Source organism: Melozone crissalis, unplaced genomic scaffold (genome assembly GCF_028551555.1).
Source record: "Melozone crissalis strain CALT ecotype California unplaced genomic scaffold, PUWL_Pcris_2 ptg000057l_1, whole genome shotgun sequence".
Taxonomy (NCBI): Eukaryota; Metazoa; Chordata; class Aves; order Passeriformes; family Passerellidae; genus Melozone; species Melozone crissalis.
The window spans coordinates 11,012,071-11,036,018 of NW_026535835.1; the positions used below are offsets into that span (position 1 = coordinate 11,012,071).

General features: G+C 47.0%; 2 protein-coding genes across 4 annotated transcripts in view; both read right to left on the minus strand.

The window, feature by feature from the left end:
• The window catches only part of SYNRG (synergin gamma), a 34,169-nt gene extending 18,745 nt beyond the window's left edge, over window positions 1–15,424 (minus strand). Inside the window, exons 1-12 of one of the 3 annotated variants that reach the window (XM_054287395.1) lie at window positions 15,354–15,424; window positions 11,858–11,898; window positions 10,423–10,541; window positions 9,082–9,212; window positions 8,685–8,790; window positions 8,316–8,427; window positions 6,903–7,193; window positions 5,970–6,197; window positions 4,466–4,543; window positions 3,564–3,760; window positions 2,053–2,337; window positions 841–968 (exon numbers count right to left, since the gene is read on the minus strand). In XM_054287395.1, the coding sequence (XP_054143370.1) occupies window positions 841–968; window positions 2,053–2,337; window positions 3,564–3,760; window positions 4,466–4,543; window positions 5,970–6,197; window positions 6,903–7,193; window positions 8,316–8,427; window positions 8,685–8,790; window positions 9,082–9,212; window positions 10,423–10,541; window positions 11,858–11,898; window positions 15,354–15,424 (1,787 nt within the window). The remainder of the gene's footprint in view (window positions 1–840; window positions 969–2,052; window positions 2,338–3,563; window positions 3,761–4,465; window positions 4,544–5,969; window positions 6,198–6,902; window positions 7,194–8,315; window positions 8,428–8,684; window positions 8,791–9,081; window positions 9,213–10,422; window positions 10,542–11,857; window positions 11,899–15,353) is intronic. The other 2 variants (XM_054287396.1, XM_054287398.1) reach the window with 2 other exon arrangements.
• Window positions 15,425–16,630: 1,206 nt separating this feature from the next.
• On the minus strand, window positions 16,631–22,469 carry DDX52 (DExD-box helicase 52). Its single transcript, XM_054287374.1, has 15 exons — window positions 22,368–22,469; window positions 22,015–22,231; window positions 21,581–21,711; window positions 21,218–21,403; window positions 20,852–20,995; window positions 19,975–20,086; window positions 19,664–19,736; window positions 19,386–19,589; window positions 18,929–19,019; window positions 18,623–18,745; window positions 18,290–18,440; window positions 18,012–18,087; window positions 17,769–17,840; window positions 17,561–17,653; window positions 16,631–17,289 (listed from the first exon to the last, which is right to left on the minus strand). Exons 1-15 carry the CDS (start codon window positions 22,452–22,454, stop codon window positions 17,202–17,204), a joined length of 1,848 nt encoding a protein of 615 aa, XP_054143349.1. The 5' UTR covers window positions 22,455–22,469; the 3' UTR covers window positions 16,631–17,201.
• Between the last annotated feature and the right edge of the window lie 1,479 nt (window positions 22,470–23,948).

Genomic DNA, 23,948 nt, shown 5'->3' on the forward strand with positions numbered 1-23,948 from the left:
ATAGCTCATTGTAACATTTTGTTCAAAACTGAACTCTTTCACAACTGAATAAAGAGAACTGCTGCAGTGAAAAAGAAACACCATTTTCTGAAATATTTCTTCATGATCCTCTACTTCCCATTGTGCAACTAACAAACAGTTTTCTGTCAAAACTTTCAGTAACAGATTAGCCTCAGCTGCAAAACGACATCTAACACAAGATATATTTAAATCAGCATCTTCAGACCCATGTGGCATTGACTGACATCCCTGGGAGAGTCCAAGGCCAGGCTGGACAGGGTTTGGAGCAATCTGGTCTAATGGACGGTGTCTCTGGCCCATGGTGGGGGTGGAACTGATGATCTTTAATGTCCTTTCCAAACCAAAACATTCTGGGGTTGTATTTAAAATTATACAAAATATAAAATTCTATTTCTTACACAGAAGCATAAGAGAACAATTGGGTTGAGCATCCCCCTTTGATGTCACTGCTGAGGGAGCACCTGGTAATCAGGGCTCACATGGAATTCAGAGCTGTTTGCCACTAAGAGCAGCCAGTTCCTACCCAGAAAATGTGTCTGTCTACAATCAGACACCTGGGAGGTGCACAAAGAGGAAAGAAGGCTGAAATTTTGTAGTCTTTGTACACCTTGAAAGGTCGACTGTAAACTATCAAAGGGAGGAAACATGTTTATTTATTTTGTTATACAAAACCTGCCTGATCAGGAATTACACCTTGTCTCCCAAAGGAAAAGCCAGGATTGCTGGAGTCTGAATGATGCTTCAATTGAGATTTACAGTCAGGTATCAAAAGTTCAGGCACTGGCCAGAGAAATGACAGAAACACCAAGGACCTGGTACCTGCTGCGGTGCTGTGAGCTGGCTGCTTTGGCTGCCTCCCCCTGGAAATCAGTGAAGGAGTCATCCAGGGAGCCTGACTTGGAGGCATCCTGAAACTCCTGGAAGTCATCATCTTCTGGTTTTACCACCTGAGTTACAAACAACACACGAATTGCTATGCTGCTGCCTCTTCAAACTGTCATCCAGCAAGAAAGCAGCTTGGAGCAGTGTGATTAGCAGGGAAAAAAAGAAAGAAAAGAACATTTCAACACCAGCATCATCAGCATTTCCACCTTGTCTGCACCTCACCCTACTCAAACACACACAGGATTACAGGGAGCGAGAAGGAACAATAGTTCATTATTTCACAATAAATGTCTTATTGATCATAGCCATGTCATCTTTTAATACAAGACAAATATTAATAATTTAAATCAATGAATATTTTAAAATTAATAGCACCACAAAAAATATTTTCTGAAGGATGAAGCATGTCTGCAAACAGGAAATTTATCCCCCACATGATTTACCTTTGTAAACTGAAGGTTTTCAGTGTTCTCAGCTGCTCCTGAAACTCCTATTTTACCAGCTATTACAGTCTGCTGCACGGTTTAACCTAAAATTCCATTTCATGTGCGTTACAAAACCCTAACTACAACTAAAATCCTCTTTGGAACACAGAACACTTTTGTACCTCTTCTAATGCCACCAGAAAGAACTGCAAAAATAAAAGAACGCCCTTAGCGGCACTTCACATTTTCAGACATCACATGCTGGATTTCAGCTCTGGTTTTTTTTGTGCCATTTACTTAAAACCTGTTCTCATATAAGTTTGGAAGTGCCAGGCTAATTTCCCTTGCAGGGAAGGGGTTGTTCTCCCCATGTAAGTGTGGAAGAGCCAGGCTAATGTCCCTTGCAGGGAAGGGGTTTGCAGGCAGGCAGGAGCTCACCTGGCCGGGCGGGTAGGAGGCACTTCACATTTTCAGATGTCACATGCTGGATTTCAGCTCTGGGGATTTTTTTGCCATTTAGTTAAAATCTGTTCTCCCCATGTAAGTGTGGAAGAGCCAGGCTAACATCCCTTGCAGGGAAGGGGTTGTTCTCCCCATGTAGGTGTGGAAGAGCCAGGCTAACGTCCCTTGCAGGGAAGGGGTTGTTCTCCCCATGTAGGGGTGGAAGAGCCAGGCTGATGTCCCTTGCAGGGAAGGGGTTTGCAGGCAGGCAGGAGCTCACCTGGCCGGGCGGGTAGGAGGGCATGAAGGCTCCGGAGGGCTGTGCGGGAGCTGCTCCCGCTGCAGCCGGGGCCGGGGCCGGTGCCGGGGCCGGGGCAGGGCCGGGGATGCCCATGCCCATCACGGAGGGCCCCATGCCCAGCCCCACGGGGCCCGGCGCCGCCGCGGGCAGCAGCGGGGGCTGGCTCACCGCGGCGGGCAGCGGCACCGGGAAGCCGGACAGGGTGGGGACGGGCGCGGCCGGGAACTGGTTCAGCACGTCGGGGCTCACGGCTGGGATCCCTCTCTGCAGAGACAACGAGCACAGTTATTCCAGGTGCAGGGCTGAACAAAGGCTGCAGTGTGCTCGCAGCTCCAGCCTGCAGCTCCTTGTGCTGAAGCCAACAACGAGCAGGGCACGGCTCAAGCTCCCAGTAAACCTCCCACATCCAAATGTGCCAACAGAGCCCATGTAAAGGAATCATATTCAACACAGAATTACTGAGGTAGGAAAAGGCCTCCAAGGGCACTGAGTTAATCCTGTGACCCATCCTGTCACCAAGCCCAGAGCAATGTCCTTCCTTGGACACCTCCAGGGATGGGGACTCCACCACTTTCCTCTCCAGTGCTTAATAACAATTACCCTTCCCATGAATAAATTCTTCCTCATGTTACATCTGAAACCCTCTACCACAGCTAGAGGCCATGTATTCTTGTCCTGTCACTTGTTACATTTGATATTACATATACATATGTAATATGTATATTTTGTAACTATATCTAAGTTTTGTAATTACATCTAAGAACTTCAGTTGACACTAAAGGAAAGAGTAACTGTAATATATAGATATAATTTTGTAATTATATCTAAGAACTTCAGTTGACACTAAAGGAAAGAGTAACTGAAATATAAGCGATGAAATTGATAAGATTACGACCCCACTGAAGTGACAAGGGCAGTTTCTCTGCTGCACTTGAACAGGAGCAGTGTTTTATAGAGCTGTGCAGTGCCCAGCCCTCAGCTCAGGGGCTCAGGTGAGAGCACACCTGCGTCACTGCAATCATAGAGCACACCTGTGTCACTGCTGTCACAGAGCACACCTGTGTCACTGCTGTCACACAGCACACCTGCGTCACTGCTGTCACAGAGCACACCTGTGTCACTGCTGTCACACAGCACACCTGCGTCACTGCAATCATAGAGCACACCTGTGTCACTGCTATCACAGAGCACACCTGTGTCACTGCTGTCACACAGCACACCTGCGTCACTGCAATCATAGAGCACACCTGTGTCACTGCTATCACAGAGCACACCTGTGTCACTGCTGTCACACAGCACACCTGTGTCACTGCTGTCACAGAGCACACCTGTGTCACTGCTGTCACACAGCACACCTGTGTCACTGCTATCACAGAGCACACCTGTGTCACTGCTGTCACACAGCACACCTGTGTCACTGCTATCACACAGCACACCTGTGTCACTGCTGTCACACAGCACACCTGTGTCACTGCTGTCACAGAGCATACCTGGGTCACTGCTATCATGGCCAGCACACAGTAGAGCTCCTCCTTGGTGAGCTTCCCGGGCGTGGTGCGGTTGGCCAAGGCCCAGATCTGCCCCAGGGTCTCCCTGGGCAGTCCTGAGGACATCAGGATGGGGTAGAGCTTGGCTGTGTCGATCCCAGCAGGAGTCAGAGTGGTTTCTAAGATTTTCTTGTACAGCTCTGTTGTGAGGGAGGCAGTGTTAGACAGTGACAACTGCTCTTTTCAAACATTATTGCTTTTTTATGTTGTCTCAAACTCATGATATCAAATCAGGAGCACTCAGTGTAAGGTAAGGCAAGAGCATTCTGGCACTGTATTCTATCACCATGTTTCATCTAAATGTGTTATTGGATGGTCTTTACAGACAAGTTTAACTCAAGCAGAGAAATATTCTATATCAAATACACTTAGTGCTGCATTTCAAACCACATTTCTTTAATGAAATTGCAGGATAACCCATATAAAAAGATAGTTCTAAGAGCCTTATGTACTTAAACCTCAGTGTAATCAATATTTACTACAGCGATTCATTTCCTATTCACTGTGTTATTTACACATAGAAGACAAATAGCCTTCAGAAATGAGCCTGCCTAATTACAAGACATGCCAAAAACCAGAATACCCATGAAAGCAGCATTATCAGCAATGCATCCTCTGCTGGGATAAGTTGCTGCCATAAATGTTTAATCTAGAATTTGTTAACATGCTCAAATAAAACCCCTGTTTCTTCAAATGCAGATAAGTCACCATAAATATGTAACATATCAAAGATTCAGGATTCTGCTGATGAGGGAATAAGGCTTTGATCAGTAAGTGGCCATGCGAGCACAGGTACACCCACACCTTGCACTGCCCGCCTGGCCAAATGCCCCTGGATGCTTTACCTGGGACCAAGCTGTCGTTGTAAATCCAGGGAGGCATCATTTGCTGGATGGGGTCCTGGGGAGGGAACACTCCAACTCCTAAAGTATTCCATTCAGGAAGAAAAACAGCTGTGTTAGGACACAGAGCACAGTGATCTTAGAGGCTACACCACAGCTGGTCAGCATCATTGAGCATTTCAGGCAAAGATTTCAGACAGGAATCACTGTGCTCAGAGGAAAAAGAGATACTGCAGGAATATGAAATAATAACTAGGATGATGTGGCAGTAATAGATTATAGTTATATATGTAATGAAATAAGGAGCTCCTCACGTGCCTCCCTCTAAAGTGCAGATGTACAGAACCTAAAGTCTCACTGTCTTCAAGTTTCACAGCAGTTCTGTCAGAACAAATTCAGCTTCCCATCAGCTCCCTGCTATTAGGGGTATTTGTGGAATAAATGAATCCATACCTACCATAAACCCCTCAATGTTCCCCCAGAACATCCTCCACTGGAAAATGCCCAAACAGCCCAGGGACTGAACCTCAGCAAGATCATATCCCACATGCACAAACCTGTATCCACTGCTCCCAGTCTGCAGCTCCAGGGGACACCACGGCCACCTTCACTCCTACAGCCTTTTGTAACGTCATTTGCCACACTTCACCCCCCAAAAATTGGTTATTTCCTTCTCCACTATGGGACTCTTCCCCTCAGTCTCCCTCAGCAGATTTTATGCTCATCTTGTATGGAGCTCTGACCAAATTCAGCATCACTTCAGATTTCATTGTCTTTCTCAGTACTCTTGCATCTCATCTTCCACTTGGATTCCCTCTTGACTGCAGTCTAATTTCTAATTATCCCACAACCCCAAGCACATTCTTGTATAAGCAATTCCTTTCATTTCAACAACCAAGTAAAATAAATTTGCCACTTCCTCAGATCTCATTATTCTTCGGTTTAACCCTCCTTCCATATTGAGTCAACAGTTTTAACAAAATCCAAACTGGAACAAAGCCTTGTTTTAAGATTTCCTCTAGACCATCCTTTGAATATTCAGGTGGTTTTACACATAATGTGTATGAGCAGCAAATACTTGAGAAACAAGTATTAACTAGCTAAGAGTTTTAACCTAGCAAGATTTTATCCCCTCAAGGTTAAAAGATTAAAACCCACCATGGCATTGACCATCTTTAGTGGTAAGTTTCCCTGGACAGTTTTTTTAAAATATCTTCAGTCAGCACAACTTCTTTTTCCCCAAGAAAAGATAGAATATTTTAAAACAGTGAACCTGATTAAACAAACATGTTAAAGGTGATTACAACAATAAACTCACATGGAGAAAGTTCAGAGCAAAATCATGGCAGTTACACTTTGAGCAAGGAGCAGGAGGCACTGACATATTATTCAAGCAGGCGTTCAGAGCAAAATTACGCAGGGTTGGCCTTGGAATTAGTGAACAGAGCGTTAGCACCAAGCAGCATCTCATTAGATTGAAATTCTGTCAAACGTTTTCATTGCTCACCACACTCTCCAACTGCTCTGTTTTGTTCTGAAGCCTTGTGCACCTCTGCAGCAGCACTGGGACCACTTTCATGTCCACCTACACCATCCCAGTCACTGCTGGTGGGACTGGGATGGGCTTGGCTTGCAGCCGAGGCTTTGTGCCCAACTTCAGACGTTTTAACTTTGGTTTGCTCTTGTTCAGATTCATCTGAGCCATTAGCTAAGGCTTTCTCCTCCAAGGAAGAGCCTGAATAAACAGCAGGAGGAATTATTTATACTTTGTTATGAACTGCCCAGACTGCACTTGCACACTTTTGGTACCACTGATGAGTTAGAGATGATCAGCCCCAGCTCAGACCAACAGCACCACCCTCTCTGGGCATTTCAGAGCCTGGTTCTGCCCTTCACTTACCACAAACACAACAAACTCAACAAGTAAAAAACAAGTAAGAGGAGGAAGACACAAAACTATTTCCTGTGTTAGGGTTATTGTTGTGTAATCATCCCAGCATCAGGAGCACAAGTGCACAGTATCTACTTACATCTCCAAAACTCATGTTCATCTCACCAACATCCCTTCAGCCTCCAAGGGAGGAAGCACACAAGTGCTCCACAGCAGCATAATCATTATTTCATATACCACCATCTCAACTGTGTCTTTTTCTACCCCACAGATTTAGGATGATGCTAAAACACAAGATTCAATTCACCTAAGACCAGGCATGTGCATATCTAGCAGTATTTGGATCCGTACATGACTTGCTTTTACAGGCAGTTCTAAGGGAAGCAAGAAGGGAACTTAAATCATCTTTTTCCATGGATCAGCAGGTTTCTGCTTAATTGCCTAAATTATTTTTTCCGGCCAGACTGAAAAAAAAAATCCCCAACAAATTAAGTAAAGAGTTTGTGTAGCTCAGAGGGTGACGTGTAAAAGAAGATACTTTAGAGTTACCTGTTTTATGGGTATTGGATGGAGATGCAGAGGTAGGAAAATAAGGAACCTGCCCAGCTGTACCATGCAGGGTGGATAGCACTGGAGCCTGGGCTGGAGGGACAGGATGGAGCACAGCCCTCTCTGAAAGCAGCTGCCCAGCCTCAGTGGCAGGATGGAAAGGCTGAGAGGTGGACTGAGGCACCAGTTTGGGGGTTTCAACGGGCCCTTGCATAAAGTCACTAAATTCTTCATCATCGAGAAAAGCAGAATGGGAAACAGATACAGCACAATGGGATGGTGTGGGATGATCTGCAAATGGAATGAACACACAAGGCAAAGTGATGAGGAGCAGGGGTCACGGGTGGGAATGTGGAAAAGTGGCAAACACTGGGAATACACAGCAAATGGGCGAGGAGGAGCAGCGTGGAGTCTGTGTGCTGACACGTGAAGGGTGTCACTGGCACAAGGTAAAACTGAGCAGCCCCTTCCAACCACTCATCTTCTCTCCCAGGTTTTAGGATGTGAACACTGAAAGCTGGTTCTTAACACTGGCTGTGAAAGTATTCTGTCTGTCTTAAGCAGACAGGGTTAAAACAAATCCAGAGGTAATATTTCAAACTGGACATAATGGGGTCTGTCAGGGGGACATTCTCCCTCAAAGGAATGTTTTATCCACAGAAACTCAGCAATGTATCATAAAATACAAAAGAAATGTCTGCTGATGTAGACAATTTTCTGCTTGATCCCTTCCAGTGTTACCCATTTTAACAGAACTGGTGAAGGACAGGCAAATCTACAGACAGAGGGAAGATGTCAGAGACCACCTGTAACTGCAAACTTACCAGGGAGTGAATCCACAGCAGAGACAAATTTTATACAGGAAAAAGCTGGCCTAGATAAGCTTTGTTTCAGGCTAGACACTAAAAAAACTACACTACAGACCATAAGAAGTCTTAAGTGGCAATTGTTGCCAGTGTAATTACTGAGAACAGAGGCTTGGTTTGACCATGCCCAACAACACATCAGCCAGCTGTGACACTCCACTCAAGTCTTTATATATGGTTTTGATCATTCTTAGCACTTAAATACCACTTCTCATCTTCAAAAGCACTCTGCAAAACATTAATTAATGCTTTGACTAGAAAAGAACAAACGCTTTATCAATTTCCTTGATGTTTCACATTTAGCACAGCACATGAGGCTTTCTGTTAAAGATTTCAAGTCTTTTAATAAAGGTTCATATCTATCAATATTTCATCCTCATACCCTGACCTAGCAAACAGTTGCCACAATGACATTTAATTTTACAAAACTGTTAATCCACTCATTTTGTACCACCAAATAAAAATACTTGCTGGAATTAGTTCCCCTGCTGAGGATTTCAAACGTTGGAGTTTTATTTTCAGTTGGAAAATGAGGAAAATTACAAACCTGGCTTTTTTGGATGTGTTGCTGGTGTTGGGTGCATTTTAGCATCTCTAGAAAAGCCATCTAGGTTCCCTTTAATGGCTTCCAAAGCATCATCTCTGCTTTTTTCACCTGTCTGAAAGAGCACAGAAAAAGTTTTGAAGAATTGACAGAACAGCTCAGTTTTCCTCCAATACCCACACTTCTTCAGTACCAGAATCAGCAATGCCTGCTGCTGGCAGAGTGTGCAAAGGAATGACCCTTCCAGAGGTTTTTCAAGCCACAATCTGGCATCTCATGCAATTCCCACTGATTTGCTTGTTGAAAGAGACCCTCCCATTAAATGCTATTAAAAAAAAAAACCCCGAAGAAAGAAATATTATCAGGCCATACCTTGGGTTTCACACTGCTCAGAAGTCTCAGCTTTTGTTTCTGCTCTTCAAACTGCCGCCGTTTTCTTTCTTCCTCTAAGAACTTCTGCTGGTGCTCAAACCTCTTCCTGAAGGAAAATTATTAAAAAAAAAATTTAAAAAAATTAAAATATATATAAATAATTTTTTATGAGACTTTTCACATCAGGTTTGTGCTTGATTTCTCCATTTCTACTGTCTCAGATTCAGATGGTTTGGTGCACACACTCCTGCTTCTTCTCAGAGCTGGACAAGCACCACAAACTTCACAGACAATGGAATATCCAGCAATATCCTACAGCCCCACACAGCGCTGCTGCAGAGGAAGCACATGTCCCCTGCCAGAAGGACTGCCCAAGAGCCAGGGAGGCGTCACTTACTGCTGCTCCTCTGCAAACTGCTTCTGCATGTCGGGGCCGTACTGGGGGCCGGCGGGGCGCATTCCCAGGAAGGAGGCCTGTCCCATGTAGGGCATTCCAGCTGCTGGCATGGGCCCCAGGGCCATGCCACCCTGCAAACAAGCACAGCACACAGCTCCAGGGCACTGCTTTCTGCTCCAGGGAATTTTTTTTCCCCATAGAAAAAGCCAAACCACTGGCAGTGGCAGCAAAGCGGAGTCTGTGGAATGAGGAGCTGGGGAGTGCTGGAGGAGCAGTGCCCTCAGTAGATGGCACTCTTCCTCTCCACAAGCACTCAAACTCGCAGCTTTTGGGAAAACTGGCAAAAATCAGCTCTGCAAATCCAACCTGCCCCAGGAGCAGGAAGGTTACAGCCATCCTACACTGCTCAGTGTGGGTTTTCTTGGGATTTCTGGTTCCTATTCTAAGGGATTTCATAATATTTTTATATTGCCTCCTACCAAGCACAGATGCTGGAAAATGTGGTCTAGGCATTTCCCAGACAATATATGATAACAGCCATGAGGAACCTTGTCTGAATAAACTGTATCAGAAGCATTTGCTGAGAAATATATTCTGGGACATTTAGAGCAGCAAAGCTGCCTAATATAGAAGGAGCCAGAAAATAATTCACTTTTCTTACCATTCACTTTGCATTTGGTCTCAGAACACGTAGGAAGAGAACAAAAGTTGTTTATTATTTTTAGACCAGCTCTCATAAAAATATCTTCCTACTATAAATTTTGCCAGAATAACATAATAAATTGCAGCTGGGGGAGGGAAGGGAGTGTAAGGACATGGCAAAACAATAAATTCCATTTGTGACACAGCAATTTGGTTAGACAGTCATGCAAAAACATTAAATTTCAGCAAAGTGGAAATTTGTACATAAGCACATAGAGTGCTAAATAGAAAACAATAGATTAAAAGCGAGAAAATATAGTATCTGCTCATATTAAATTATTATTCCTCAATTAGCAACAGCAGCACTAAAGACAAAGTTACTTTAAGGAAAAAGAAAAATGATAGTGATATGACAGAGGGAATGGCCATAACCTGAAGGAGGGCAGGCTTAGACTGGATATTAGAGAGAAATTCTTGCCTGTGAGGGTGGTGGGGCCCTGGCACGGGGTGCCCAGAGCAGCTGTGCGCTCCCCATCCCTGGCAGTGCCCAAGGCCAGGCTGGATGGAGCCTGGAGCAGCCTGGGATGGTGGAAGGTGTCCCTGCCATGGCAGGGGTGGCACTGGATGAGCTTTAGTGTCCCCTTCCCCCAAACCAGCCTGAGGCCCTGCAGTTCCAGCCCACATTTCCCTGCCACACACCTGCATGGCCATGGGTCCAGGAGGCATCTGAGAGCCATAATTCATTCCCATCATCCCTGGCATGTTGGTCTGCATGACAGGAACCATTGGAAACCCTTGCTGTTGCATAGGAATCATCCCTGCAATGAAACATTAAACAAGCCAAGTGCCCAGTTAATGTTAAAAGCTATTTTTTTTTCCCTTCACTAACCCTGCCTTCCCCATTTAATTGATCTTTTTTGTTTACTAAACTAGCAAAGGAAAGTAAAAAACTCTGAGTTGTGCTGGATGGTTTAAAAATAAAAATAATAAAATTTGCTACACTGCAGGCAACCACAGAATCTCCTTAGTTTAAACACTGGTCAGTCTACAGGGAAAAATATTTCAGGGCTTTTCAGTAACTAAGCTGATGAATTATCCACCATCCTAAAGATTCTCTGTGGGTTTCTTCCCATATGATTCTTGGAAGGGTCATTTCCAATTAAAAAGATTTAATTAACCAGGGTGACTGGTGCTGGCAATTCCCATTTCTCTTGAAACCAGCAGCTTCTGAAAATAAATCTTGGGAAATAAAGTCAACCTTTCACAAAGCAACTTCACACTCTGACCTGGCTGGATAATTTGCTGTAGGTTAATTAGCACACTTTAGGTTAATTAGCCCACTACACGTGTTAGAATGGTAACAATACTTGTCAGTAAAAGCTAAACATGCACAAAATTGGACAAACCAAGCTGGAATGTGTTAATTCACTGAATAAAGCAAGCGTGTTTTATTTCAGTATCTTCCTGCCTCACATTTTGCTGTCTTGGGAGACAAACACTAACACGCACTTGCTACCAGCACACCATGAGATAATTATGCAAAAACACTCCAGGAGGCCATGACACAGGCAGGAATAATCCATGAATCAGTCCCAGGGATTTTAATAAAAACCTCTCCATTCTCCCCATAAATTCTCTGCATATTTTCCCCTAATTAAACAAACAGCACTGCATCAGGAATGAGAACAAAGGCAATTTAAGGCTGGGGCTCTTCCATTGTATTAATACTTTCCACACAGGTTGTGACTCTTGTCCCGGGGTCTTGATGTGCTTTGTAAATATTTACCAGCTCTTGCAACACCCACACAGCATGGGTGTACACAGCTGGGAGATGAAGCAGAGAGAGGTGAAATACCACACTCAAAATAACAGCAGAATCCAAAAGGCCAGCTCAGGTTCAAAAGGGAGATGTAGCTTTCCTGGACCTTTAATCCACATTCTGGTGACGCTGCCTCAACAACACACAGGAGGTTTTCCCAGCAGAGGAGTGAGAGGGCTGAATTCAAGGGCAAAACCCAGCCATGGAGTTCAACTAATAATCACACCTCTGAACATCACTGCAGACCTGGTTTAGGTCTAATTTGTCTAAACAAAATCAAGAACTTTGTGCTCAGAATGTGAAGCTGATACGTACCTTGAGGGGGACCCAAACCGCCTGCGACAGGAAACATGAAGCTGCAGGAGGAAAACAAGAGCACGTGAAATTCTGTCACTTCAGCGCAAATGGAAAACCCACCTCAACTTCCCCATCAGCACCATCACCAGGAGCCTCCCACCCTCTGGTCAGCACTTGCAGCTGCTCCTGCAGGTCCCACAGAAAACAACACCATCCAAGGCAAACCTTATCCCTCAGCGGGATCCCAAAGCACCCCGGCAGTGCAGAGCCAGGAGACACAGAGCTGATCCTCCCAGCAGCCCTGACACGGCCTTGACTCATCCACATCACCCACAAGAGACTTCCAGCACCCACACAGCTTGGGAACAGGTCAGCGTGCTGTGTGGGCTAAGCATGCAATGAATAAACAGCTCCTCTTGGAAGTATCTGACTCAGCAGGACCACCAGAGAACAATTCTCGGCTGCTTAGGAACAGCTTTTCTGAAGAAAAATAAACTATCCACAAAACCCCATCACTTTCTGCCTCCTTTAGAAACATTACAAAATAATGGAGTTTCTATTTTCTCAGTTATCTAATTACAACAAAAATAGAACCTTGGAGAAAACACTCATTCGCATACCAAGGGTCAAGTGCACCTAGAGGAAGAATCATTAAAATTTCAACTAAAATCCTAATGGAAATTGCTAGCCCTCGCTCTCAAACAGCTGCCAAACAGCAAAAAAGGGCCTAGTTTAAAATTCTCATTTGCAAGCAACTTGCAGAAACCCACGTCAGCAGCAATTTCCCAAACAAGAACCTCACTCAGTGTCCCAGGCAGTTATTACATCAAAGTGCTGTGGAAGAGAAACACACTTCTAGATATTCAATGTTCAATTTCAAGCGTGGATGTAAAAGAAACTGACTAAGAGTACAGGAGAAAATGCCATCAGAAATGGCTGCAGGAAGTGCTGAAAGCCAACCTGCTTTTTAAATATAAAAGAGCCGTGTAACATGAGCACTAGGATAAAATAGAGAATTTAAATTATGCATTTATCCAGGAGCAAATTGCACCTCTCCACTGTACAGGCAGCAGGTCAAAGGTCACCAAGACAACCCTTTGCTCTTTACTTCATCCTCTACTCAGGATCTTCATCATCCTGAAGCTTTTTCTCCAGCCCTGAGCACTGTGTGCTGATTTCTCCTTCCACAACTATCACACACCTGTGCTGCCCAATGGTCCTGCCCTGCCATCCTCCACCCCACCATTTGGGGCTCTCCCTCCGAAGAACTCTGCAGCCTCACACAGCTCAGCCCCAAACATGGGCAGGGCTTGGTTCTCACCACAGCCAAGTCTGTTTAACTCAACTCAGTCATTTTAATCCACTCCTTGGCACACAGTATCAACACGAAATCAAACAGAATGATGAAATATTAAATGTAATTTCTGAAGATCTCCTAAGCATGCAGAAGTGCTCAAAGCTTCATGCTTCCCTTTTTGTCGGGGAACCTGATCAACAAGAATTCCCCAAACCAGCAAATGCAACGTAAACCGAACAAGCATCGGGAGGTACCACTGCTTGTTGGGAGCAAGTAAAGGCCAAACTATTAAATATTTATCCCTTTCCACAGAGCTCCTGGTTTATTTATAAGTCCCTGCTGAGAAAAAAAATAAAAAGAAACAATCAAGCAAAACCCCTTCAGCTGATTAGAGGGCACTGGAAGAGGAGCTGGTCCAAAGCAAGCTCTGGCAGCACAGCCCCGTACTCAGATCCACCACAATTCACTCCAGGATTCAGTGTGCAACTGCCAGCACCAGCCACGCTGGCATGGCCACAAACCCCCCACCGATGGGGACTGATGAGGGAAGTGCTTTTTTGGAGGTGCAGAATTGCCCAGAGCAATCAGGGAAAGCAGCTGCTCTGGCGGCTGAGGGAGCCAGCGCAGGGACGGTGCTGTGCGAGAGCGCCCTGGGCACGCTGCACAAACACAATGAAGGGAAGGGAACACAGTGATCACCCTGCAACAGACCTCTGAAAGCAGCACCAGAAAGCTGTACAGTCCTACTAAATCAGTGTTTTAAATATGGAGCTTAAAAACACCACCAAGCCCCAAACCAACCAAGCAACAGCTTCAGCCAAAACGCAGGAGTGGGGAGCAAAAACTTCTTTTCTGAATGGAGACTTCAGTGTAACAGCTCCAAACCACACAGAACGCTTTCCCATCTACAAGTGCATTTTTAAACCCCTTAACTCCCAAGCAGTACAACTCCATCGATGCAACAGACTGTCAGAGTATTTTTGAATGGCAGAAATGCACAAAAATTGAAATGAAATCAGGCAAAGAACCCACACAGACAGAACAGAACTTTTCCTCTACCTCCAGACTTTGTCCTCAAAGAAACCAAAATACTATCAATGGGCAATGGCAATTTGTAAACCCTTTTATTTCTCAGAACCTTTATTTCTGAAACTGACAACAATTTCTGAAACTGACAACAATGACAACACTCCCAATAACACTGACAAAACCATGGGATTCGGATTTCCAAGACAATTCTATGAGCTTAATTGTCAAATGCAAAATTTCCTCAGCTTCCCTGGAAGTAGGACGAGAGATAAATAGCAGACAAGAACCTACATTGAAAAAAACTCATTACTAGAGTCTTCAAAGGTGGTGAAATCCAGTTTTCCAACCTCTCCAGAAACACAGCAACATCTCTTTAAACACTGGGTTTTTTTCCCTCCTGACAGGATTCCTCAGTCCTCCCTGTGGCCAAGGTGCCCTTTGTGAGAAGGAGGGGAAAAGGGAAGTCCCCAGGGAGGCTGGGTCCCAGGAGGACACAGACAGACAGACCAGCCCAGCACTGACAGAACATTTACTGTGGTGGCACCGAGCAGGGCTGGCAGAACCCCCAAATCCTTCCCACCCCAATATCTGAGATGGCAGCTGCAGAGCCTGACAGCGAGTGGGGCGCAACTGCCCAAGCCTGGGCACACGGGGCAGATCAGGAGCCCCAAAATATGAATAAATCGCAGCAAAATGCAGAGATACCGTGGCTGCATTCCCAACAACACACCTGGAACCTCCCCACCCATGACCCCACATCCCGCCTGGGCCCCTGACGTTCCATCCGGGATCACAGGTACTACACCTGAGACCCACACACCCCACCCAGGACCCCACAGAGCTCACCTGACAACCCACGAACCCCACCTGGGACCCCCACCCACGATCCCACCGACCTCACCTGAGACCCCCTGTACCACACCTGCGAGCCCCACACCCCAGCCACGATGTGCCACACCTGAGATCCCACAGACCCTACCTGGGACCCCCAGAGGCCAGCCAGGAACCCGGCACAGCCCACCTGGGCCCTGACACCGCACCTGCCCTCCGAGCCGCCACCCCAGCCCGACCATCGCCCCCATCTCCGTCCGCCCCTCCCCGCGTCCCCTCCATTCCCCATCACCGCCCTGCCCTCTTTGTCCGCTCCCTCTCCGCAGCCCCTCGCCCGCTGCCCCCGGTCACACCGACCTGGCGGCCCCGGCCGCTCCGCCGCCCGCCCCGCCGGCGCCCCCCGCGCCGGGCCCGGGCCGCAGCGCCATCTTCGCGCTCGGCCCCGCCGTCCGTCAGCGGAGCGGCGGCGGCGGCGGCTTCCGGGGCCGGCCCGGGCAGGCACCGCCCCCGGCCCCGCCGCTCCCCGGCTGTACGGCTCCTCGGTTCCTCCGGTCCACAGCCCCAGAGAGCCACGGCTCCTCGGTTCCTCCGGTGCACAGAGCCACAGAGCCACGGCTCCTCGGTTCCGCCGTTCCACAGAGCCGCAGCTCTACAGAGCCACGGCCCCTCGGTTCTTCCGTTCCACAAAGCCATAGCCCCTCGGTTCCTCCGTTACACAGAGCCACGGTCTCTCGGTTCTTCCGTTCCACAGAGCCACATCCTCTCGGTTCTTTCGTTCCACAGCCCCTCCGTGTCTCAGCCCCAGAGAAGCGTAGCCCTACATCCCCTCGATTCCATAGGCCCACATCCCCTCAGTTCCACAGTCCTACATCCCCTCGGTTCTACTGCCTCACAGCCCCACATCCCCTCGGTTCCACAGCCCCATGATCCCGCAGCTCCTCGCTTCCACACCCACAGAGCCCCTCGGTTCCCCACAGCCCAGCTCCATTCCTCCGTCCCACAGCCCCCTCGATTCCTCTCTGCTCCACCGACCCAAAGCCCCGTGGGTTCTCGATTTCACAGCCCCACAATTCTTTGGTTCCTCACTCCCACATCCCCTCGCTTCCTCAGCCCCACATGCCCCCGGGAACGGCCTGGATGGGATGAGTGGCCCCGGCTTCCCCCGGGGAACGCCGGTTTCCAGCATCCAAACCACCGCTTTTCCGTAAAAATGAAAATAAAGTGCTGCCTTTCTGCCCGACCTCTCGCAGGAGTCATCTGGGGACGTGCGACAAGAGCCTGAAAGTGACAGGACAAGGGGCAATGGATTCACAGCCACAGAGGGAGGGTTAGATGGATATTGGGAATAAATTCCTCCCTGTGAGGGTGCTGACGCCCTGCCACAGGGGGCTGTGCCTGCCCCATCCAAACCACATCAAACCAAGACAATCCTGTCCAGAAATTCTTCCTGAAAGGATTGCAGTTGCAAAGAAGCCATTCCTGCCTGACTGGAATGCTGATGACAAAAGCAGGGTGGGCTGAGAACACGCTGGGCAGATGAAGAGAGGGAAAATGCACAGAGCTGGGCCTTTTTTGCCTGCAGACTTGTTCCACTGAGGCTGCACAAACACACAGGTCTCTGAATTAGCATTTTATGACCTTGTTTATTCTAGTTTCAGGCTCAGTTATAAAACCATACAAAATTAACGGCACGTATTAGTTTATTTCAAAATAATTTTGTAGAAGAAAAACAGTAGGAAGAGCAAGGCTTTACTTTTACATACAAGTGGGTTTGTTTGGGCTTTTTTGAAGTGTCCAGGGAAGTCTCTGACAGTTGCATTTATCAAACCTAATGGTAAACATTGTGGGGTTTTTGTCTCTGAATCTCCTGGAAGTGTCTAAAAAATGTATTAGGGGTGATCTGAACACAGACAATATTTTCAAGGAGCAGTACAAAACTGTGTGAAAGTAACACAAGCTGATGCTGGTTTTGAACTACTCTCAGAAATACACAGCATTCACTGCATGAGCACATGCTCCAGCTTCTATAAGAAGCATCCAGGAATTCTCTTCTGACATTGCAGCAGAGACTTTCTAGCATGTAAATCTCCACCCTCACCCCAAAGGAAGCATGAGAAATGTTCTTCTCCCTTCACCATCACTGCCATCTTCATTCTTCTGTTCCAGCACAGACAGAGGTGTCAGCCCCAGCTCGCCAGCCTGAATTCAGCTTTCTGCAACAGTCTGTAATTTACTGCCATTTTTGTCTTCTTTACCTTTCTTCTTTCCCTTAGTATTTTCCTTTGTGGTTTTCCTACAAGAAACACATTGGAGTTCAAGACACCTGAGCATAACCAGTGGTTTAAATTCAGGCTGCTGTCACCTGACACATGGCACCACACAAGGCAAAATGTTGTCATTAATCCAAGCTCCAATAGACAGATTCTGACACTAAAACTTCATCACTAAAATCATTATGACTGGGTGGTTCATCCAAACAAATTATCTGTTACTTTGCTTAAATTTTCTGGGCTGTTTCTGGATAAACAACATCTCTTACCTCCTCTTCAGCAAAACCTACTTACATTTTTCTTTGGTCTTTTTTCAAGAAGCACTTTGGGGTGGTACAAATGGATTCTCTTGTCAAAGGTTTCTTAATGAATTTCTTCTTTTGTTTGCTGAGAATATTTAGTGAAGAAAGATGAAATTACTAGGGTTTCCAGTTTTAGAAACTTCCATAAGTCATTAAAAGGCACTGATTAAAAGACTGGTTAAGTGCTGAAATGAACATACCTCTGCAATTTGGGCAAATGTTTTATGTATTCTGGCACAGGACAGCCAGCTCGCTGGATAACGTTGGCAATGCTGGAAAGGACAGGAGGGAAGAGATCAACTCCAGTGCTTGGACAAGTGATAAAGACTTTTTGTGGAAAACAGCAAACCAAACAAACTGGCTGGTTTGTTGTTGATCTTTTCTTTTGTGGTGATTTTTTTACAAAGCAAGCAATAAAGACATTATTAATCCAGACATATTACCTGCGTAATAAAGGTTTATCATCTTCTGTGAAGAAAGTGACTGCCTTTCCTCTGTGTCCTGCTCTTCCAGTACGACCTGCCAAGCACACATTTTGCAAAGTAGAGATTTTACTTCAGACATCTCCTTTTATTCCTCCTCACAGCCCCAGCCTCCTCCCCAGCACAGCTATGTCTGAAAAATCTCAATAAGGTTCACAGGGTGCTGACAAAAACAAGAGCATCTACATTAAAGACCTCAGAAATGGGGAAAAAGAGGTGCTTTGTGAGCCATGCCTCACCTATCCTGTGGATGTATTCCACTGCACTGGTTGGTAAATCATAATTGATGACCATGTTCACACCTTTGAAGTCCATCCCTCGAGCCAGTAACGCAGAGCAGATGAGCACCCAGATCTTCCCAGCTCTGAAACTCTGCACTACTTTGTCTCTCTAGGAAAAGAACAGAAAAGATAATTGGAAACAGTTCCAATAGTAATTGAGAAAAAAGGTGAACTTGTTTCCTTAAAGTTGTCCCGATGTTAAGGAATAAAACTAAACCTCTGAACAAAATCCTGCAGGAATTTGCTAAATTTTTCTAATGCATTTCTTGAACAGAAATAAAATCCTCCTACCTGTTGCTGAGTCTTGTCTGCATGGATGACATCCACATTGATGCCTTCATAAATCAGCTCATGGAAAAGCTCTTTAGCCCTCTCAATAGACTGTACAAAAACAAGGACTGGAGGAGCAAAACCCTGCAAAAGAGTAAGTTTATCTCAGGTTCCAAAATCCTCTTCTTTGCAGAGACTGAGACACAGCACATTTGGGCAATGGTTTAACATGTGTCACAGAGAAGTGTTTGAGCTGGGAAATTGGGAGTCTCTGACAGACCACAGCTCAGCTGAGGAAGAGGAAGATGCTCAGTCTCTCCAAAATACCTTTTTAACAAGCTCTCTCATTGCTGTTAGCTTTCCTGTCTCAGATCCAACAAACAGCAGCTCTTGTTCTACTGTCTCTGCTGCAGAGTTTCTGAAACCAGAAATCCAACAGAAACACTTTAGTATTTTTTATATACATTAACAAAAACTTATATATTAATAAATATGTCGTATCTATAACCCCCACAAAAATATAACTTGGTGGATGAGAAATACTGCACAAAAAAAACAGTGCATGCTCCTAACATTGATGTTTATTTGATGATAAAGTAATTGGCAAAGGAAAAGAACACTTTATTCAACATAAGAGAAATATCTCAGTGCCTACACAATTTTTTCTGGAGACAAACAACCTGCAGTGCTGACTAAGAGCAGCCACAAAATCAAGCAGGCTGATGATGCACAGAAAACAATTTCCCATGAAACTTTTTTAGAAAAAGAAGCAGAGAACACCTACCTTGCCCCAACAGACACCAGCACCAGGTTGTCCAGGTTGAGCTTACACCACTCCTCCACATCATGAGCAAAGGTGGCGCTGAACAGGGCCCTCCTGGCCAGGTGGGAGGTGCATGCCAGGAAGATTGTGCCCAGCTGCTCCCTGAATCCTGACTTGCCATCCTCAAACAGCTTGTCTGACTCATCCACCACCAGCCACTCCACACTGGGAACAAAGAGGTTTGGTTTTCAGGAGAGGCACTCCTGAGAGGCAAAGCACACTGCAAACACTCTCCCTACCTGCTCAGGTCTATGGCTGGAGGATCTTCTTTCAGCAGATAAATGAGTCTGTTGGGAGTAGTAACCAGTATATCTATTAAAAAAAAAAGAAGCAAAATGTCAAAAAAAAGACACAAATTAAACCAAACAAACAGAGCACCAGATCCAACCCAATGTGCCAGAGGTACAGTTTAGCAGAGTCCATGTCCTCTCACTTCCCTTTTCCTCCCTGCCACTTTTTAACCACCTCTTTAAAACCAACACAGCCCAAAGACAAAGGTCAGTGACACTTTTTAGTTTTTTAGAAGCACTTCAGTCGTTAGAACAGTTACCAAATTTCTTGGAAGACTTGGGCCCAAACTTCTTGGCTGCCTCAGCTGCCTTGTGGATCATGTGGATTCTGAAGCCTGTGCCCTCTGCCAGCTTCACCAGCTCCCGGTGGGTCTGCAAAGGCAGCAGAGATTGGGTTCCCAAACTGAGCTGATGAGCTTTTCTAACCACAAATCTGCTGCCCATCGTGGAGTCATGGAATGCTTTGGGTTGGAAGGGACATTAAAACTCATGGTGCTCCCCCTGCCATGGCAGGGACACCTCCCACTGTCCCAGGTGCTCCCAGCCCTGTCCAGCCTGGCCCTGGGCACTGCCAGGGACCCAGGGGCAGCCACAGCTGCTCTGGGCATCCTAATCCTGAACCTAGAGCTTCAAACCTCACCCTGATCTCAGAGTTAAGAGAAATCTCTCTGTTTTCCTTAGCATGATAAAATGCAGCTCTCTAACACACATTATTCACATCACTACCACATGTGGCTCCCTCTTTCCCATGAATAAAAGCTGCCCAAAGGTGGCATTTTTATTTCATTTATCAACACAGCTTTGTTATAAAGTTATCCCTTGAAATTCCAAGTTTGGGACAGATAAATCTCTCGTAGCAATCTCAAGTAGGAAAGGAGGTTTTAAGAGCACCTGAGCATTGGGCAGTTTAAAATATGATCAAAGAATCTTGAGCCCCTAATCTAATCACTGAGATTAGACCCAGATAATAGATATGTACCTACTCCACAGAAGTCAAAAGACTTGAAAGAAACATTTAAATTGGCTTTCCCTGATATGTGAAGGCAATAAAGGAAAAAAACATTTACTGAGCTGCTGTTTTGCTGATGCAGAGTGCCAACACTGCAGCCCATCAGGGTGAGACCCCTCAGCACACACCTGGCTGGCAAGTTCTCGAGTGGGAGATATGATCAGAGCCCTGAATCCTTTGTTCCTGGGCTGTTTCAGATGTGTTAAGAGAGGGATACAAAATGCCAGTGTTTTCCCAGACCCTGTGGGAGCTGAAGCCAGAAGCTCTCTACCCTGTAAGAAAAAAACCAAATTTATATTTCAGCAAGGCAAAAAAAGAAAAAAAGAGTAAAAATTCCATTCCCACAAACATCAATGCTGCAAACTGACCCAAGATACCTCAGGCAAAGTGAAAAAGCCAAGCTCTCAGTTGGATGAAGTTGATCCAGCTGTGACAGTGCCACAAGGCAGCCCCAGCCCAGGTTCTGTGGGACCCCTGACACCCCCAGGACTCACATGCAGCATGACAGGGATTGCCTGCATCTGGATGGCTGTGGGGACATGGAAGCCTGCAGCCTGGATGTTCTCCAGGATCTTAGGGTGCACTTTGTACTCCTCCTGAAGCTGCTCAAAGGTGGCAATGGGGTCAGGGAGATCTGTTCCCTGGATGCTGATCCTGTGCTGGTGCCTGAAGCGATTGATCTGCGAGGCAAAAACACAAACTCCTTCTTTTTAATTTGCACCCCAAAACTCACCACATAAGGATTCCTCTCCTGGCTCTTTCCCCCACCCTCCTGAATGAGGAATCACCCTAAATAAACCCCAATTTGGATCAAATACCCAGGCACCTCTTGCTGCACCAGAATCCCCTGGTCCCACCTTTTCTCTCCTCAAGCGTTCAAGCTTCTCTGCAGTAGGCTTTTTGTCTTTTGCATCTTCAATTTTTGCTTCCAGAGAGGACATCCACTTTATTCCATTGTCTTCTGACAGCTCTGGCATTGATGCTGCTCCTGGAAGTTGCAAACAAATTGAAATTTCCTTTAGTAAAATACAGGCAGGCATTACTTGGAGACAAAGAAATCTCAGAGCCTTTTTTCTGTCATTCTCAAGAACACTAATGCAGACTTCAGAGGGATGGTAACCACATCCCCAGCTCCCAGCACTGAATCTTGGCCCAGTTGTGAGATCAGCTCTGAGCCAGGCCAGCCAAGGAACCCAGAACTGGATAGGCTTTAAGGTCCTTTCCACCCCAACCCATCCTGGGATTCTCTGATGGTTCTACCAGGGATACACGTGTGTGCATGCACAGATACCTCGTGCCTTTTTCTTTTTTCTTTTCCCTTCGCCGTTTTCTGCCGTTCTTTTCCTCTTCCCATCGTTCTTCCCTGCTCCATCTTTCTGCTGCTTCACCCCCTCTTCAGCCCCTGCGAGCCTCCTGCCCTCCCCGGCAGCTCCCTGAGGGGCTCCCTCCTTGCTCCCGAAGAAGTCGAGGCTCTCCAGCGAGACGCTGCCGCGGTTCCCTTTAACCACCTGCGGGAGAACAGGAGAACGGTGAGACGCCATGGCCGGGCCCCGCTCCTCAGCGCCGCGCCCGGTGGGGACGGAGCTCCGGAGCCTGCCCCGCGCACGGGCCGCTCCCCGAGCGCTCCCTTCGGTGTCCCCGCACCCCGAAGCGCCGCGCGTCGAGCCCGAAGCGCCGCACGTCGAAGCGAGCGCCGGCTCCGAGGCGGCGGAACAGCTCGTGGGTCTCCATGCTGCCCCGCTCCCGGCAGCCCCCGCGCCGCCGGAACCGGGAGCACTTCCGGCCGCTGCCATGGCAACCGCCCCGGGCGGCATGGCGGCCCGTTACCATGGCAACGGCAACGGCCCGGGCAGGCTTCGCTAGGCCCGGCGACACGGGAGCACTATCGCGACAGCACGGGGGTGGCGAGGGAGAATTCCTTCCCCCGGTGCCTCCGCGTGGCCCCGTCCGGCCCCGCCTGGAGCCCGGCAGGGAGCAGAGGAGGGTGCGGGTGCCGCCCCGTGCACACCCACTTTGCTAATCCTTGATTTATACAATCCCGCCTCGCAAGGTGCCCGAGGAAAGGAATGCTTGAGGCCGTGGCAGGAGCGACCTGGCAACTGGCTGAGCTCCTCGGGGCATTCAAGAAAGTTTGCCCAGATTAAGATCAGAATTTATTTAATTAATGGATTTATTCATTATGATAAGCTGTGAGGTCCAATAATGCAGGTAAATCTAGTGCTCTCTATCAGATCAAAGAATACAGATTTTTTTTCCTGGTTGTTCATGAAGGAAAACAAACAGAAATTTAATTAGCAGCAACAGAAATTATTTAATGTAGTAAAAGTCTTGAGGGCTAAAGGTTTATGTTGCTGAAATCCAAGAGCTCTAAGACATACAGGCTGTTCCTTCTGGAACATTCACTACTTTAATAACAAAGCTTGAGATGAAAAATTGGGTAAACCTGATCCTCCCCTGCACCCTTGTCTGCCTGATTTATATCCCCTTTTCTTTGCCAGACCTTTAACTTCCCAGCACACGGGTGGAAGCAGAGCCAGGGGCCTGGGTGCAGAGCCCCACAGCGGTGACATTTCCCTTTCTTGTGTCCCCAGCTGTGCATTTCCAGTGCATAAAGAGCCAGCTCTGCATCCTGGGTGCAGTTCCCAGGCTGGGGCTCCTGCTCTCTGCTGGTTGCTGCGAGAGGATGGGCAAGAATGTGGAGGCATTTGTGTAACAAAGAACCATAAATCATCTCCAGTATCCATCACTCACCAAGGGATGCTGCTGACACATCCAGGAGTGAGGAAATGCAATATTCTCCCTGTGGGTCAGCTGGGAAATCCCTCTGTGTGAGGGTGAGGAGCTTCCCAGGGCAGAGAGCCCTGGGCAGTCACTGGGCTGTGCCCCAGGCATGGAGCTCAAATAAAATGCCATCAGATGGCAAAGCAGATCACCTGAGCGCATTTATCCCACCACGGGCACAGCCAGGTCCGAGTCCCTGCAGCTGTGGGCTCCTGCAGAAATTCTGCACCTGTTGGCCTTGTAAAAAGAGGTAAAAATATTTCAACAGTGCCAGAAAAGAACAACAGGAAATGACGAGGACCCAGCTGCTGGTGTACATTTTCCCTGTAATATACAAGGACCCTGGACAGACACAAGTCCTTGTGCTTTGGGTTGGACAGTCACAGACTCAGAGAGGTGTGTGTCCGTCTGTCCCACAGGTGTGTGGCAGGCACACAGGACAGC